At 37.8% G+C, this 17896-nt stretch overlaps 1 protein-coding gene across 2 annotated transcripts in view; it reads left to right on the forward strand.

Moving 5' to 3' along the window:
* The window catches only part of LOC112145406 (metabotropic glutamate receptor 4), a 186692-nt gene that overhangs the window by 159833 nt on the left and 8963 nt on the right, over positions 1–17896 (forward strand). For both annotated transcript variants that reach the window (XM_024270600.2, XM_024270601.2), the window contains exons 8-10: positions 2775–2911; positions 4017–4952; positions 16840–17086. In XM_024270600.2, coding sequence (XP_024126368.1) covers positions 2775–2911; positions 4017–4952; positions 16840–17086 — 1320 coding nt within the window. The remainder of the gene's footprint in view (positions 1–2774; positions 2912–4016; positions 4953–16839; positions 17087–17896) is intronic.

The raw sequence follows: 17896 nt of genomic DNA on the forward strand, positions 1-17896 counted from the left end.
TTTTAATGGATTAATTTAAAATAAATTAATTACATCCCAAGAAAGGACTGGAGTTCCCCCAAAAAAATCTGCACAGAAGTCGCTGACTTTCTTGTTGATACTGATTATCAAGGTGTTCTGGCTGTGCAACAATGTGGAACAATTAAAGGTTGGATAAATAATTATAGTCCAGTAATTATCAACCAATATTCATAGAGGGTCACAGTCATTAAATAGCATTTAAAATAACATTCACTCCATTAACCTAAGTCGCACTTTGAGAGCAGACAAAGGAATGAGCAAAAGTGTAGTCTCCAACGTTTACATAGGTGACCAGCACCCTTGTTGACATCGCAGAGGCCTCAGTGGAATTCATTGTACATCATATGTGTGAGTAGATCTTTACAAAAAAATTACTATGCTTAAACAGTATTAATACTGTGTCAAACTGCAGCTCCATATAGTCTTACTTTATTTGCCACAAATACTTTGACTAGTACTTTCTTATATTTAAACCCAAAAGGCACATTAGCAATCTATTTAACCTATTTGTGTTTTTCTGCAAAGAAGTGTGTTTCTGTGGTTCCACATCCTTTTAAGAATATATAAATAAACTAAATGGCTACAATTATTGGATAGGCACACACTTTTTTTTATTTGAAAACTGTATTATTTAATATAAACCAAAACCAATAGGCTTTTGAAATTTTTTCTCTAATAAAGATTTTTAAAAAATTAAAATTGAATTCATACAAACGTTTAAAATACTTGATAATAGTACTATAGAAAAATGTAACCTGAAGCTGACAGCTTAACCTTATAAACAACAAGGCCTCCCTTCACGTCTGAACTTGAACAAACAGAAAACAGAAGTAAACCATGAGCCTGAGAGCAAAAATGTTTTTGTCAGTTTACATAAAACAACACAATCTTTCAGGTGTTAAGCAGCTAACATGATAAGAGCTTAAAAAGAAGAAAATGTGACTTTTGTAAGTTGACTTTTATTTTATATCTTGAGCCACTGCATTTGGGGTCATCTGTAAATGTGGTGAAACTACCTACTGTACTCAGTCCAAAAAACTGTAAAAATGAAACAATCATACCCTGAGATATATATATATATATATATATATATATATATATATATATTGATGTACATACAGTGCAGCCTAGTCGTTTATTCCCAACATTTGGCATAAACAGAATGATAATGTTTAATGGGTTCATTCTGGGGTGAAATTTGGTCAAAAAATGCGAACAACACCAGATGAACATTTCAGGATTTATTGAAATGATGAGAACATTGTTCTGATTAACACTAGCTGTGAACGTTTCTTTTCTTCTGAATCATAATTAATCTCCATATCAAAAATCCTCATCACACGTACCTTCCTTCCTGCCTTTGCTAAATAATCTACATTCGATCGGTTCTCCCAATTCGTCGCTCGCATTTTCCATCAGCCGTCTTCCCTATATCCCCCGTCTGATTGCACCATTTTCGATTACATTCAGAATCCATCCCAACATGTCATTCAGATTCCTCACTAGAAGTTTCTTCATGAAGTTTGAACGCTAAATCGAATGAGTGTATCTTGGAGTGGTGGGCTTCCGAAGCTAGCTAGCTGCTAGCTTAGTGGAGAAAGTGTTTGTGTTAGCCTGGAGGGGGCAGTTCTCAACTTGTGATGTAAGCAGGTGATAACCCGCTCATTTTTGTGGGTATGGGAGGGGCTGCTGTTGAGAATCCAGGTTTTTAGAGGATTTCTCAGAAAATGAGTGAACGGATTAAAATATCAGTTTTGGGTTCTTTATAGCGAGGAGCATCTAAAAAACTGAAAAAAAAAAAAGATTTTTCATGGTATAGCCCCTTAAATAACTTACAAAAGAGAAAAATAATCAAGAAAAGAGTTTATCAGGAATGTCCCTTCTTTTCTGTTGGGTGTACAGTAAATCTCTTCACTTTGGTGAAATAACAAGAGCAGCCTGAGCTGAGGATGCTTCTGGCAAAGAGAAACAGATAAAGAACCTTTGAGAAATTTTAAGTATGACTCTGATCATACCTTCCAAAGATGACATTTAGATGTTTCTTGCAAGAGCAATCAAGCTCATAGTTTGACTTAAAAGAGTTTTGTTGTGTTATGTTAAAAAACACCAACACCCATTATGATAGCTTTCAAGGCATTACAGGAAAAAAAAAGCTTGAGATAATGATAATCCTTAAAAAAGCTGCCCAAAAGTGTTAATGGGATTTTTTATTAAATAAACACACTGGCAAACTAGATAAAGTCATTGTAATCCTCTCATGATCATTTATTGCTTTTTGGTGTGGGTGTTGTTGTCACAGACTAGGATAAGTAAAACAGTAATGCTGTAATCCAACAGGGCTGACTCATGGAGATGTGGATTAGGCAGCAGCATCCCCCAGAGTCGAAACAAAGGGCAAGAAAACAATTCTGATCAGCAGAAACACATCTGCCGCAACTGAGCATGTTTATGTTCCTAACATTCACATTATGGTGCCCGCACAAAACAATGGTAAAATTACATCATGTTGAGGTCTAAAATAGAAAACGCCACTTTGTTCCACATCAACGGTATTAGTAGAGGTATTGTTTTCTGAATTTATGCTTAAGAACACTTTTAAGGCTCAAACAAGTTTAATGTTTTCCTATAATGGACTGACTGCTGTTACAAAGAAAGCACATTGCCTTGATATTGCAGTTCACTGCTCACCACAGAGAAACTAATTCTGTAATGTGCCGTAAAACGGTGATGATGATGATTGTTCTCTCATTTAGGGATTGCTGGAAACCCGGTCCTGTTCAATGAAAACGGAGATGCCCCAGGACGCTACGAAATCTACCAATATCAGATCAGAAACAAAACGGCCGAATATAAAATCATCGGCCACTGGACGGATCAACTCCACCTCAATGTGAGCACAGTCATTGTTTAAATGCTCAGCAGCAGTTGTGTTACCCTACGTGATGTGGAAGCACATTTTTCTACTGCTTTGCAACAGTTGGCTAAAATATCCCTAAATTGTCTGATAGTACTTAGTTTCATCTTCAAGGTGTAAATATCCAGAGGGCTCTTTAGAAGACTAACAGAGCAGCCGACGATTCAAAGAAAACCATGAGAGCTTCAGGACAGACATACTCAGTATACATATTTAAGCTCTCCAGATGGCATTGCTGAGTTCCAAATGTGATACTGTAGGATAGACACTATGATGCAATTGCAATATGAAAAACTGGCATAAATTATGTTTTCCACTAAAGAAAGGGAAGGTTTTGTGAAGGGAAGGGTGAACTAGTTTCAGTTCATTAAAAAGTCGTTGCTTTCTTTTTTGTTTTTGCCTTTTCAAAAGAGAAGAAAAGAAAGTCTGTGGTCACTTACCTGTGACTTTTGTCTGTACTGATTATGAAAAAAGTATTAGAATCTTTTAATTTCTTAAATAAAGGTGCTTTCAAAGACAAATGTACTGTTTTTGAATTAACAGCCACAACAATTTAATTATAAAATGTTGGCATAAAAGAGGAAAGCAGGCATTTGAAACTATAAAATGGCTTTTCTTCTTGTAAGTTTTTCTTGTAAAATGAGAAATGTCCTTTTGAAAGAGATATATGTAACATTAAGACATTCATTTTATTCCTGATTATTTTCATATTTCAATATTAACTGCAGACAGAACAATGTAATCAGTTTCCTGCAGAAAATGCTTGTTTTTTTTTCTATTCTGAAATTTCTTCCTTTTAGAATATTAAACTTTTTCAGAAAACTTCTTCTAATTCTAAGAATAGTGTATTTCTGTCAGTCCATGGCTTTTTTACCATAACAAATAATTTTATTCAAGTATACTATAGTTAAATATCCAAACACTGCCACATCTTTGTGCTGGAAAGGCCTTGATTATCGTTTTGAACCAATAGTTATTCATTCACTGCATGTCATTTTACCATAGAATTGGTGATTTTGAATGTCAAAGTTTCAACAGCTTTTGTCTATTCATTTCTTTTGTTAATCTGTCTGCTTCCCAGGTGCGTTCGATGCAGTGGCCAGGTGGCGTCCGTCAGATCCCTCTCTCAATCTGCAGTCCGCCCTGTAAGCCAGGAGAGCGCAAGAAGACGGTGAAAGGCATCCCTTGCTGCTGGCATTGTGACCGCTGCGATGGGTATCAATATCAGGCAGACACCTACACATGTAAGATGTGTCGGTTTGATTTGCGGCCCAACGTGAATCACACAGGCTGCGTTCCAATCCCCATTGTCAAGCTGGAGTGGAGCTCCCCGTGGGCAGTCATCCCTGTGTTGATAGCGGTTGTTGGCATCATGGCGACTCTGTTTGTGGTTGTCACGTTCATACGCTACAACGACACCCCGATTGTGAAGGCATCAGGTCGAGAGCTGAGTTATGTGTTGCTAACTGGCATCTTTCTCTGCTACGCCACAACGTTCCTGATGATTTCGACCCCTGATGTCGGAATCTGCTCCTTCCGCCGGATCTTCCTGGGACTTGGAATGAGCATTAGCTATGCTGCTTTACTCACCAAAACCAACCGCATTTACCGCATCTTCGAGCAAGGCAGTATGTCTGTGAGTGCACCTCGGTTTATTTCCCCAGCCTCCCAGCTTGTCATTACATTCACCCTGGCATCAGTGCAGCTTCTGGGGGTGTGCGTCTGGTTCATTATGGATCCTTCCAAGGCTCTTATTGACTATGAGGACCAGAGAACATCGAATCCACTGCTGGCCCGTGGTGTGCTCAAATGTGACATTTCTGACCTGTCTCTAATCTGCCTTCTGGGCTACAGCATGCTGCTCATGGTCACCTGCACAGTCTATGCCATCAAAACCAGAGGGGTACCTGAAACTTTCAATGAGGCCAAACCCATTGGCTTCACCATGTACACCACCTGCATTATCTGGCTAGCATTCATCCCCATCTTCTTTGGAACATCACAATCAACAGAAAAGGTAAGCTTACAATAAAACTCTGTTCAATATCTGGTTGAGTGATTGCATGCTGACACTTTCAGTAATGCAAGGAATGTGTTTAGCCATAATAATATTAGCAGTCAGTACTGCCATGGGGCACCTGGGACGAGTAGATCACATCCAGTAGCTAATTATGTTGTTTTATTTGGATTAAAGCCCTTAAAGTGAGCTAAGAAGTAGTGACTGAAAACTTTTATGCTAACTGAGACAAAAGGAACATTTGTAAAACAATATTATGTAGAGGCTTACAAGGATAAGTAGTTTATTTATGCATATTTAGTAGCCTAAAACCTAAAAATATATCTCAAAACTAAATGAATTCCATGTCTAAAAAAAGTGACAGGATTTTGCAGGGTGCCTGTGTTGCTTTGAATCAATTAAAGTGGGTAGTCTAAATTTCAGTTTCTCCAGTGATGATTTGTGTTTCCGCAGTTGGAAGCAAATTTTTATTGCTTTTTTTATATTTTCCATTCAGCTTTTGTTGGCAGTTTTAGAAATGATGCTAATTAACTATTGTAGATCTGAAAAAGAGGACATCACGCCTAAGTTTCAAACAATGAAAACATATCAAAGCGCAGACGTAGTAATAAGAAAGCCTTCACTGATGACTGAAGGCAGCGCCTGACTCACATGAGTCAGGCTGTATGTCACTGTGAATTACAGATTCATGAACTGTTTACACAAACACAAGCTCGCACTCGTACTCCCATGTCAAATCAATGCACCTGACCTCCTGAACCGTGAACCTGGATCCCATCCATTGAAAGCTTTGAGACTCTCCAGGTCAAAAAAGAATCCAAACGGGATGTGGAAAGTGGAGATGGGCCTGGACCCCACATTCACAGGAGAACAATCTTGGCTCAAGTCCAATAGACTACAACAATAACAGAGTGGAAATGTGTCAATCCAGTTAAAAGAGGCATTTTGTCAATGTAACAAAAAGGGCCTCGGAGGCTACCGCAAAGGACGGTGGAGAGGTAGAGCCTCGAGCTGGCATGGACACTATCAGCAGTGCCAGCATGAGTCTGACAGATGCGACAAATTAATCCTCACCTTCTCCCCCTGGGATTAAACAAAACAATGCATCAAAATCCTGGCTTGGAAATCCGGCTGTTAGTTTGCTTTATAGAAAAACATTCTGAGGAGACCTAAACTGACACTTTTTTTTTTTTTTTTGCATCCAAGGATTACTTCTAAAGTCCAAAGCATTGTAGGGAATCGGCACATGACAGCAACCATTTGTATTGTGTTAAAAATGCAAAAATGCAACCAGCAACACAATGACTTATTATTCCCACAAAGCCTGCTCTATAGTACATTTGCATTTTGGCCCTCTATTAACCTGCCACACATTCACTGGTGTGAACAAAAAAATCTGCAATCATCAGCATCTGCGTGTTGGCAGCATCTAGCTGAGTTTATGATATGTTTATTGTGTGCAATAAATTTAGGAAGATACAAAGAGTGTCAGCGAGGATCACAGTACTTTCTTGATGATCAGACCCAGTAACAAGGATGCTGCTGAGCTGCAAGGAGCGCATTGTTTTTTAATGTGAGTGTTGCACATCTTAAGTCAAATGTCAACAGCAGCCACTGGTAATAGCAGGTTCTTTGTTTAATCATTCCCTCTTCTCTCCCTGAAGATAAAAGGGAATTATACAATCAGACAGACCAAACAGCCTTTTCTAAGGATGAGGTAATCCATTAGCTGGTGTGACTTTGAATAGATAAACCGAAGTGAGAAAGCGAATATAGAGTTACTTTTGGTTTCATCTTCTACATATCTCACAGAACCAGAGAAACTTTTTTTTTTCTATTTAATGCACACTGTTTCTTTACTTGACTTTTTTAAATAATTCACAGCGTACGAATTGTATGGGTGGAAGATAGTTTAACTTTTGTCATTTAGAAAACTTTCTTCACCGCCCTGAGCTATCTCAAGGTGAGATACAAAACGGTGACTAGGCTTCGGGGTAATGTTCCACATTTGTTCTTTCCTCGTTTCAGAAGGGAAACGTCATCCTCAATAAATAACTAAGAGCTCCTCTGAGTGTAAAATGTCTGAAACTTTTACTGAAGTTACTCTCCGACAATGTTTAGTGCTGACTGTGTTATTCTGGTAATGTGATGAGCCCCTCCACCCCTCCCTCTTCCACAAGGTGTGACACTTTTCAAATCAATATTGCAGCTGCCAAGGTACAGCAAACGCAGAATGATGTAAAGTTTGGTGGAGATAAAGATGGAGAGGCTGAATAATTCCACTTTGATCTGGAGGGGTGATGTAACCTCGCAAATCTGAGGAGATCACAGACTGGCATATTTTTAGACTTTGTGGACCCCACACAAATGAAAGTGGTTGTGGAAGTGTGGATTTTTCCTGACTTGTAATTACTTCCATCATATCAAACTTTGTTTTTATAACAAGCCATGAACCCCCTCCCAACTCCACCCACTTTGTTTTTAGCACAGTTGGTGCTGCAGATGCAACGTGTATGTTGACACAATAATTTGACACAAGAGACTATTTCAGTTTGTTAGGATAGAATCTAAGAGAGATGTGAAAGAACAGCAACAGCCTTACACAGATTACAGTGCAGTAAAATATTGCCAAATTTACATTTGGAATCAGGCTAAAATTGATTTGTATAAACAACCTTGAAACACAAATATGCACTCCGGGTCTGATTACCTGAACCAGGTAATCAGTCATGAGTAGGGCTTGGATATCTGGAAATAATGCAGACCTCGAGGCCTGGAGTTGCCTATTCCTGGGATGTAACCATTGACTGTATATAGATAAGTGGACTGAGTGAGTGTGACATCAGAGAAATGGAGGTAAAGCCACTGAAAAGACTTTACCTCCGTTTTCAGTGAACTAGGACAATGCAGTTGCCATTTTTCAGCAATACGAACGTCGCTGTGTTGGTGTCAGTCCATGGTGATTGGTTGGAATCGGTCCAAGTCAACGTTTCTATGGCAACTCCACATCCCTTTCACTGAAAACTGGTCCGTGAGAACTTGTCAATCAAACGTTTGAGGTGGGGGGCCACATGATTTTACTGAGGCATCTCATTGGTCAGTTTATTGCTTGAATAATTTGCAATAAAGGAAAAACTTAAATTGAAAGAAAGATCTGAATTAGCAAGAATATGCTAAGAAAAAGTTATCAGAGCAAGAATAGTTATTGTGACAAATAGAATGACTGAGTAACACCTGTTTATTTCTCAGTAAAAGTCTATGGGATTTTTTTTGTTTCTTAGAGCCAGCAGGTACTTCCTATTTGGAATGTGAAGGGGGAGGGGTCACTCTGTCCAGTTCTCTATATATAGTCAATAACAACAACCTTTGCAAAATGAAGCAGATTTTGTTTTTCATTTTTAGATTTTCAAGGAAAATCTAATGGACACTGATATTTTATAGCATTCGAATAAATAAATAAAAACAAATAAATTAAAATGGAGTTACCTTCAAATGCTGCACTGGGGACTATACTTAAAAACCAACAGTCTCTACCATGTAGAAAGTTATTTTTCTTTTTGGACATGAATCATCAGAATCAACACACCTGCTCACACAGTGGCTCGTGATGGGTCATGTTTGTGAATAAGGAGGCTTCAAAGTGGATCTGTATCTGTTCACTTTTTATTACAACATGCACGCTAGAAAAAGATACATGCATATTATGTGAGCTTTTTAAAAAAAAAAAAAAAAACTTTCGATTTTGTGCATGCCTTTATATTCTTTCAACAACGCCCTACTCTTTGACAACACCTAACTAAATGTAACAATAATACGCACATCCATGTTTTATAATCATAAAAAAACATTTATAACCATCTTTAACGGAGGTGCCAGAAAGCATTTTGGAGAACTTGTTGCCAGAAGTGTAACAACATCCAGTTTAACTTAGAAAAGTAAACCTTCTGACTGATGTGCTGAGCTGTTACATAAACAGTGTTGTTATTTAAGGAACTGACATCTCAAAGAAGACACACCTTGTAATCATCATATTGTAAATGACAGGCCTTGCAAAGCCTCACAGCCCACGTTGACAAGTCTTTCAGAACAATTAAATGCTCCACTTCATCCTAAATTACCTTATCCTGGTGCCTATGTACTCAAGACCAGTTTACAGTGAGTCTTAGCTTTACAAGCTCAGTCGTTTATTTGTCATCTGGTGTTCAGATTGAAGTAACGAATGCCATGGGAGGCTTTCTCTTTTATTCAAATGAGGACATCTGGTCCGTCCATGAGGCGTCATCAGCAAGCCTTATACCACCTTCAGGAGTAGATGTGACACCTGCTTACCTGGAGAAAAGTTTAAATCAGAGCCTGCCTCAACGACAGAGGCAGGAGGAGGGGCGTTTGACAATAGCATGCATGGGAATAAACCCTCAGCACAATGGGCCCAGCTCAAATTCAATCAGCCCACACAAACTGGTCCTGCCATTGCAGTGGATGAATGGACTGATGAGTAGTGCTGGTAATTTCCCCTGTGAAGTCTCCACCACACTATTGTATTGTCAACAAAAATGCTGTTAGTGCAGTAGCTAGACAAAGAGTGGGTGTTGTAGCGAGTTCAACAGGCCGGCAGGAGTCAAACAGGAGTGCGCTTGTGTGTGTTCATTGTTGATTTCTGCTTCCTGTTTCCATTTCTCTGCTGGCTTAAGTTTGTACAAATACAGCTCTCCTTGATTCAATCCTACCTACGTTGCTTTAATTTTTACAACAAATGCAGAGTTTAATGCGTTTCCTTTGTTTCTGTTGAGGTTCTAAGGAAGCTTACCTATACTTACACGTTTTTGAGTCAAAAATCCATTTTGTGCCATTTTAAAGTGGTCCAGTTATTTAGTAACATTTTTATTTTATTTTTTTAATTTGTTACAAGGAACAAGTCTCCAGTATCAGTTTTTATTTTTTAAGCATTTCTGCTTCTGAAATTTCTGATTTTTCATTAATTTTTAAGCATGTTTCTAAAATCTTGCTATGCTTTTATTTTCCATTGTGTTACATAAACCACAGTTAAAAAGAAAATAAAAATATTTATCACGGGTTGTCATATTTTGATCTATTTTTCATAACAAATACTTTTTATTTGGTATATTGTATCAGGTAAAATTACCCAACAAAAGTGATGATGTAACTTTTTATAGCAAAAGTGTTCTAGGGTTAAGATAAAATGCTCAAACCATTACAGTGCTCACTCTGCAGTTGGTCAACTAGTCTACCCTGACTATGAACAATGAGGAACATACAGATGGGAGATGGGATCAATAATGGGGTACAGGTGATGGTCAGCGATTCAGCATCTCCTCAGCAGAGAGAAGGAAGAGTGTGTGACAGATGGAGGAGAAGAAGAGTCTTAAAGATAAAAAAAAACAAAAAACAAAAAAAAACATCCAGAGTAAAAAGAAGAAAAAAAAACATGCCAGTTTCAATTATTATTACTGTTTCAATATCAGCCTTAACTCATCCAAACGAGCAGCCTTGGATATGTGATAATCATCGTCTCAATTATCTTTGCCTTTAGCAATGAAAATTATTCGAATGAGCTGAAACTGTGGCGTTTTGCCTCCTTTTTTGCTATCATCATCTCCTAATTAATACAGTGCTCCAGTTTTTCATGCGTGAAGTTGTGTCAGTTTGCACCTGTCTTTCAAAAGTGTAAAAATAAACACATTAAAGCAACTACTACCTATTACAAAAATAGCAAATTGGTTGAAAATGGATTGTACTGTTCTTCCTATTTAACTTTTTTGCCCGTTATCAAGTCTTTAATCACGCTAACCTTAAATAAATCTGCCCCGAAAAGGATCAAATTCTGACCGAAGTCCAAAAGAAGTCACAAAAACGGGTCATGAAATGATGCTCTAATGCGCTCAGAGCACATAGCACCACACCAAGAGGTGAGTTTGCACGCCAGAAGGTAGTGAGGGGGATGCGCTAAATCCTAAACGGAGCTCTGAAGGCATAAATATAATGAGATCTTTGAGACACATCACACAGAGATTTTTTTTTTCTTTTGGTCTCATTTTATGCTCAAAATTCAAGACTGAGATATATGACATGTTTTCTGTCCTCAGAGCGTTTTTGGAGCAGGCAGAGAGGTTTGGGATGCCAATAATGCAGACAAGTCGCTGGAGGTGTCAGGGTGCTTTTTCTCATGTGGAAATTTTGCCCTCTCCTGAAAGTGCAGAAAACCCCAGGATATGTTGTGGACAGTGTGATGAATTGTTCAGGAAAATGAAAAAAAGTTTGCTGAATGAATGCAGAAGCTCTAAATTCACATCCTATGCCTTGTCTACACTACAATGAACACAAAGTCTAAGTTTAAGTCTATATATATATATATATATATATATATATATATATATATATATATATATATATATATATTATAGTAGAAATTCTCCAAGTGGTCTTTTAATTATTACTATGCCAGTTTTTGTAAAAAGTTAAAAAGCTTGTCATTTTATGACATATTGTCTTCAATTTCACAAATAAACCATGTTAAAATCATGGAAGAAGTACGATTAAACCTTGCAAAGAACAGGTAAACCCGCGCTTTATTAAATTTCTTCACATTGACATTCAGAGCACTGGGGAGAAATTACATTGTGTCATGGTCAGCATCCATTGAGGAGTGCCCTCGTAGTGTTTCATTTTAATTAAAAAGCCAGATTCCCCTGATCCCCACCAGGTCTTAGAGGTAGCCCGCTGAGGGGGGACCACCACCAAGATGCAGCTGAGCAAAGATGTAGGAAAGGGTTATCCAGAATCAAATCTGCTGTACCCAACCCGCCTTCCACGTGCCACCGGAACCGTGATTATTGCGTTGTTTATCTGGAATTGATTTGTTTGTTAATTATGTTATTTTAACGTGATATGTGCACCGTATATGCAATATAAAAGTTATACATTGGGTGTGAAAAGTCTGTTAGACATATGTTGAACTGTCGTATAAAGCCACAGATTTCACGCAAAAATCACACACAGTTGCGGAACATTAGCATAACGTAAAAACTTTGTGAAATGCACATAAACTGCATAATTCTCAACTGACCAAAAATTTCGAGTATCTCAAAATCAAATTCGCTCAAAGACCTGAAAACCAAAACGGATGTCATGAACACAAGAAACACTTCTGAATTACGTGTATCATACATGTATCACTTTCGTGAACACTAAACAAATTCTACACAGCACTGTAAAATGAATGAAGAGTGGTTTTAATCTTATTAGATTGTGACAATTACCTAACATGGTTTATATTTTAAATAACTGCAACACAAAAATGAACTGACATAGTTCAGAACTCTATTTGGACTTAGCTGAGCATAAGCAACATTAGTTGTCTCTAGCCTATAGTAAGATAAAACAGCATTATTCACACTGATGTCCAGCAGGCCCAATAATATTTAAGAATGAATTATGCAGTGGAGCAGATGGATCTGACTAATATCTTGGACTTCAGAGAGCAGTTGTTGCTTTCATTAGGCCTGAAGCACAGCAGCCCTTCGGTCTCAACTGTTGACCTCTGGGTGATCCAATAATGCGTGAACAGGCCGTGAAGCTAATCAAGGGCAAATAATTGTGATCTTTATAAATGACAGTCTCAGAAGAAGCTACATTATCCTGTCTCCCAAGGCTTCTATTTGTTTATTGGCTTAATTAGAACACAATTATAGTAAATTCTCATGCAGCCAGTCCTTCTGTTAAACATTTCCATAACACTGAGAAATAATGCATCAGTTTAATGCAGAGCCAGTAATACACGGTTAATGTTTGTGTTGTGAAGCTAAAGTTTTCCCAAGTCACTCTTTGAAAACAGAATCTCTTCACATTTGATAGCTCTATTGTTAATGGTATCAGTCCTGGTGCAGTCTCCGAAGTAAAAGTCTTTCAACATAAAAAGTATGTGGTGACAGATTATGGTTATTATGGCATCTAGTTCAGTAATTAGTTCTTCCACTAGCTGCTCCTTCTACAGTTGGCTGTGCTTGAAGCAGGATCTGCTGATGGCAGTGCAGTGGCAGGAGGTTAACATTTACTGCAGCTCTCTTATGAGGTCCTCAGTGAATGCCCAGGTGCACTGCAATCAGGGGAAACAAATTAATGGATTGAATGCTGGATTTGGTGTGACACTGAAAACAGAGCTGCATTTGTAAGCAAATGTAGCTCCAGAGAGGAGCTGCAAGTTCACCGACTAATGGCACAGTGACACCACGTATACAGATGTAAAGAGCTCAGTAATAATTTAACATTGTTTATTATAGGGGTGGAATTGATGTGTGAAATTATGTTCATAGTCTTAACCACTATAGGGGGACGACTGAAATCAGTATGACACATGAGGGTTTGGTTGTAAACAAGAAACTGCAGTAGAGAAAAAAAAAAAAATCCAACACTGTCTAAAATCACATACTGTTATTTAATTGTATTTTAAATCTTATTACACCTAAACACACATGTATGGCTACTACTAAATTAACTAATTAGGGTTTTTATGTTAGTATAAGGGATTTCTTGTGAGTTTGAGACACAGTAGGATTGATTATTGCTAAAGTGATGTAAAGATATTAATATATTTGCTTGAACTACAGTAATCAGTACAATAAATAACCACAAAGAATTACCTGGAAAGCAAAGATGCTGGATATTCACATGCAATGCAGAAAATGTTTAGCTTAATTTGTAGGCACTGATAATAATAAACATGTATTAATGTTTATTAATATTAATGTTAGTGCTAAGAAATATTTTGACATTGTGACACTAATTTATAATTGTGACAACAATGATATATTTTACCCTGTTTGAAAAGTAACAGAGCTGTTTTCTCTCTGTTTATGTAAGTAACAGCTTGGATTCAACAGTGTGTCCTCAAGGTAGCTGTGAACCGAGCAGTTCACTGGTTAATGCTGGGGCCGCTGGGAGGGGGCTGCTGCATCTGTCCTTCTATCATGCTGTCTCTATTCTTTCAGTCTGCTCTGTAGTCGACAGACCCACATGTTAGCAAGGCTGGGTGAGATGAAATTCTGCTAGGCAGGATTGAAACTCTGTGAATGCTCAAACAATGGTAACAAAATAGGAATTGAAGTCGCATCGAGGGGATGAATGTTTCTCAGCTGAAAGAGTTCAGCAAAAATAAAACAGTAGAACCACAGTATTGTGGATTAACAATGGTGATAAGAGTAAATGAGTCGAAAGTTTTTTTACGCATTATTTATGAAGAAATAATACTTATTTTACATCATCACGATTCTCTGGAATAAAAGCTGAAATGCAGACAGTATGACATTGAGCAGACTTGAATGCCATTGTTAAGATTTATAAAGGCTATGAGTCATTAAAGGTAAGATTCTACAGCAATATTGTAACATCAGTTTTAAAGACCCATTTCAATGAATTTTTTTTTTTTTTACCATGTATTTGCAGCAATTTTCTCATGATGGAGGACATATAAAGAAAAACTTGAATTCAAATGGCATTTCTAAGTATTTCTTTTTTCAAATTGTTGTGAAAAAGGAGCAGATACAAAAAAAATCAGTTTGAAAAAGCTTGTAGTTGTAGCATACAGACTACATTTGGTGGGCCACAAGGTCATTGCTCAGCTCCATTCTGATGCATTCTAACTGTACAGCTGAATAGCTCCAGTGTTGCTCAACATTTTTGTTGCATCGTTGATGTTAGCATGGGATTATGAGGGGCTGTAAGATAGCGGGAGAGAGTGTGAAGTGTTTTGGAACATTGTTTTGTTGATGTCCAAGAGCGACCCATATGCAGCCTCAGAGCTGAATGGTGTAAGTTTTCCTCCAGTATCCTCTGGTAGCATCAGACTTGCCATCAATTTCAACCAAGTTTTCTGTGTTTTTGTAGACCACACGTCACTAAAACATCTGAAATCCACCTCAGTGTTTCAAAGTAGGGATAGTATTGTATACATCATAGGTCTTGCTGATTCCTCTCTAAATGTTTATGGTTGTGGCCAAAAAGTCCAATCTAGGCCTCATCACTCCATATTACTTTGGTCCAGACGTTTGGAGGCTTATATCTATTCTGTTTAGGATATTGTAAGCTAGGTATTTTGTGGCATTTGCACAAAAAATACTTTATTCTGGCGACTTGACCATCCAGTCCCTTTTTCTTCAAATGCCTCCTTATTGTACATCTTGAAACATCCACACCACGTTTTTCAGAGTCCTGCATCACAGCTGAAGTTATTGGTGTTTTTTACTTTTGCAGAAATCTTTGTGACCGTTGTTTGGTTTCAAAAGAACCCCTCACTGTTCACTTCTTGATCAAAGTTTGAACACTGCTGACTGGCATTCTCAGTTTGTTGGATTCTTCTCATATCCCTTTTATATTTTGTACAGTTCAGTTACCTTTTCCCATAGATCTTTTGATAGCTTTTTAGCTTTCCCTGTGACTAAGGATCTGGAAATTTCAGTGCAGCACTGGATGAAGGAAGTCCAAAAATTCCAAGAACTATTATACACACAACAGACAAATGAGTCACGAGAGAGGATGGTTACCTTTAGCTGCCATTCAAACCCTTATCTGTTAGCTTGTGTGGATGCTTTCAGAACAAAGTCATCAGAGTATGAACATTTTTTAAAAGGGTCTTTTGGGAAGTTTTTTTTTTTGTTATTATGATTTAAAAAGGGTAAAAATATTTTTTGAAAGTCATTGGATTCACCCAACCATTATCTATGCATATCTATTTTGTGCTATCATTCATATTTTATAATAACTGACCAAGACATTTTAAGGTATGTAAACTTATAAGCAAAGCTGTAACATTGGATTTAAAAACAAAAATTGAAAAAATCAGCAAGGACACTTTACAGGAGTTACCAAGTCTCTTCAAACTGAAGTCTTGTTCAATGATAACCTACTTTGTCCATTTCAAACTTTAGATCAGAAAACTGAGTACCACTGTTTCATCAAGAACGACATAATGAAGTAATATGAAAAAACATTCTAACCTTACCATCACATCACACCAACAGTATAATTATCTAATTTCAGATGCAAGATGCTTCTTAAGACAAAGAATCACAATCAATATGGTGCAGGTGTCGTTTGGTTTTGTTCAGTCCCTGAGTGTGTTGGTACTTTTTGTCAAGTGGGCAATACTTATCAGTGACAGAAAGTCTTGAATTCTCTGACATGAAATTATACCTCTGCAGATGCTAACAAGCAGGTTTCTCTTTTGATGAGAACATTACCATCTTTATAAGTTTGGGGGGGAGGCTTCCTCAGTTTGCATGTCAATCGGCCACCACATAGTTGATGTACAGAAACCCCAAAAGCTTCTCTTCCACAAAGCTACTCTGAACATAATTTTCAGCACCTATATAAATGATTAAAATAGGATGAGTAAAATGATATTAAGCATCGCCCTCCCTTCTGGTTCATAGAATTTGACCATGCGTAAAATTTTCATGAGCTTGTTTCATTTTATGAGTCTGCTTGTTATGAATCAGAGTAGCACCCCATCGACTGGAGTTATCAAATTTGTGTCCAAGACCACGTGACGGTCCTATTAAAACTAGCACTGTAGAAAATTAAACAAACATACTAGCCTGGGCTGGTGCAGTATAGGTATCATAAAAGTAGATTAGATGTTGATTTAAAACAGGTTTTATCTCACTACTTCTATCAAATTGCATTAGTTTCACGGACCACGACAGAAAGTATTTCAGCAACACATTGCCCTTCATTCAGGACATTAAATAATCCAGTTGTAATGACGCACAACAGATGTCCCTTGTGTTGCTCATATACAAGAATAAATGATGTCACAGCAGGGTTAAACTGTTTTGTTTTGTGTGGGTTTGTGTGTTTTGTTTGCCCTCTGCAGATGTACATCCAGACAACCACGCTGACTATCTCTGTGAGCCTGAGCGCCTCAGTGTCCCTCGGGTTGCTCTACATGCCCAAGGTCTACGTCATTCTCCTACACCCCGAGCAGAATGTGCCCAAGCGCACACGCAGCCTCAAGGCCGTTGTTACTGCCACCACCATGTCCAACAAGTTCAACTCCAAGGCCGGACTCAGACCCAACGGAGAAGCCAAGACCGAGCTGTGCGAAAGCTCCGAATCACAATGTAAGCTCAAACATGCTAATCAGAGCGCAGTTACCTAAAAACCCACAGGCTTTTTTTTTTCCAGTGATGATCTGTCCTTCTGTGAGAAAATCAAACAGAATTATTCTGCAATGGGAAGTGAGGCAAAGGAGTATACTTATTAACAGATGCGTAGCATGTTATTTAACACTCCACTGGATCTAGTAAATGCACCACCGCTATTCATTTCTTTGAGGCTGGGTATTGTTATTTCACAGTGTTTTTACCCCACTGTGAATATTGCTTCTGTGACGTCTTCAACCTCACTTCCCTTAACATCATTTCCTTCAGTTTGCTTTCAGCACGGAAACTTCTACGGCTTGAGAGTGCAACGCTCTGCTGTTTGTCTCTAATTATACAGTTTTTACTCATGCCGAAATGAATCAGGTTGTTGAGAGGGCGTTGATTGTTTCAGTAAATGATAGAATAACCCTTTATGATAAGGTAGACAAACAGTTTCTAAGGCAGTGGTGAGTCAATTAAGTATGATCTCTTTGTTAGTTATGAGTACTAGTTTATCTGTCATTACCATTATGTATATGTTAGGGGTGTAACAACTAATTTTGACAACAACTCGATTCATATCATAGTTTGTGGTTGACAATGTGATTCATAGTTGATCTTGATTCAATTTGAACAATCCAATTCGATTTAATTCACTAACCTAAAATCGATCCAGGACATCTTTACCCAAAAGAATACAGTGGAGTCATGAAAAAAGCGTTTTGAAATGTTCGTTTGTATTCGATTTTTAATTTGTTAAATAGGTGACGTCATATCTGGTGATTAGTG

The sequence above is a fragment of the Oryzias melastigma genome, linkage group LG5 (assembly GCF_002922805.2).
Source record: "Oryzias melastigma strain HK-1 linkage group LG5, ASM292280v2, whole genome shotgun sequence".
NCBI classification, from domain to species: Eukaryota; Metazoa; Chordata; class Actinopteri; order Beloniformes; family Adrianichthyidae; genus Oryzias; species Oryzias melastigma.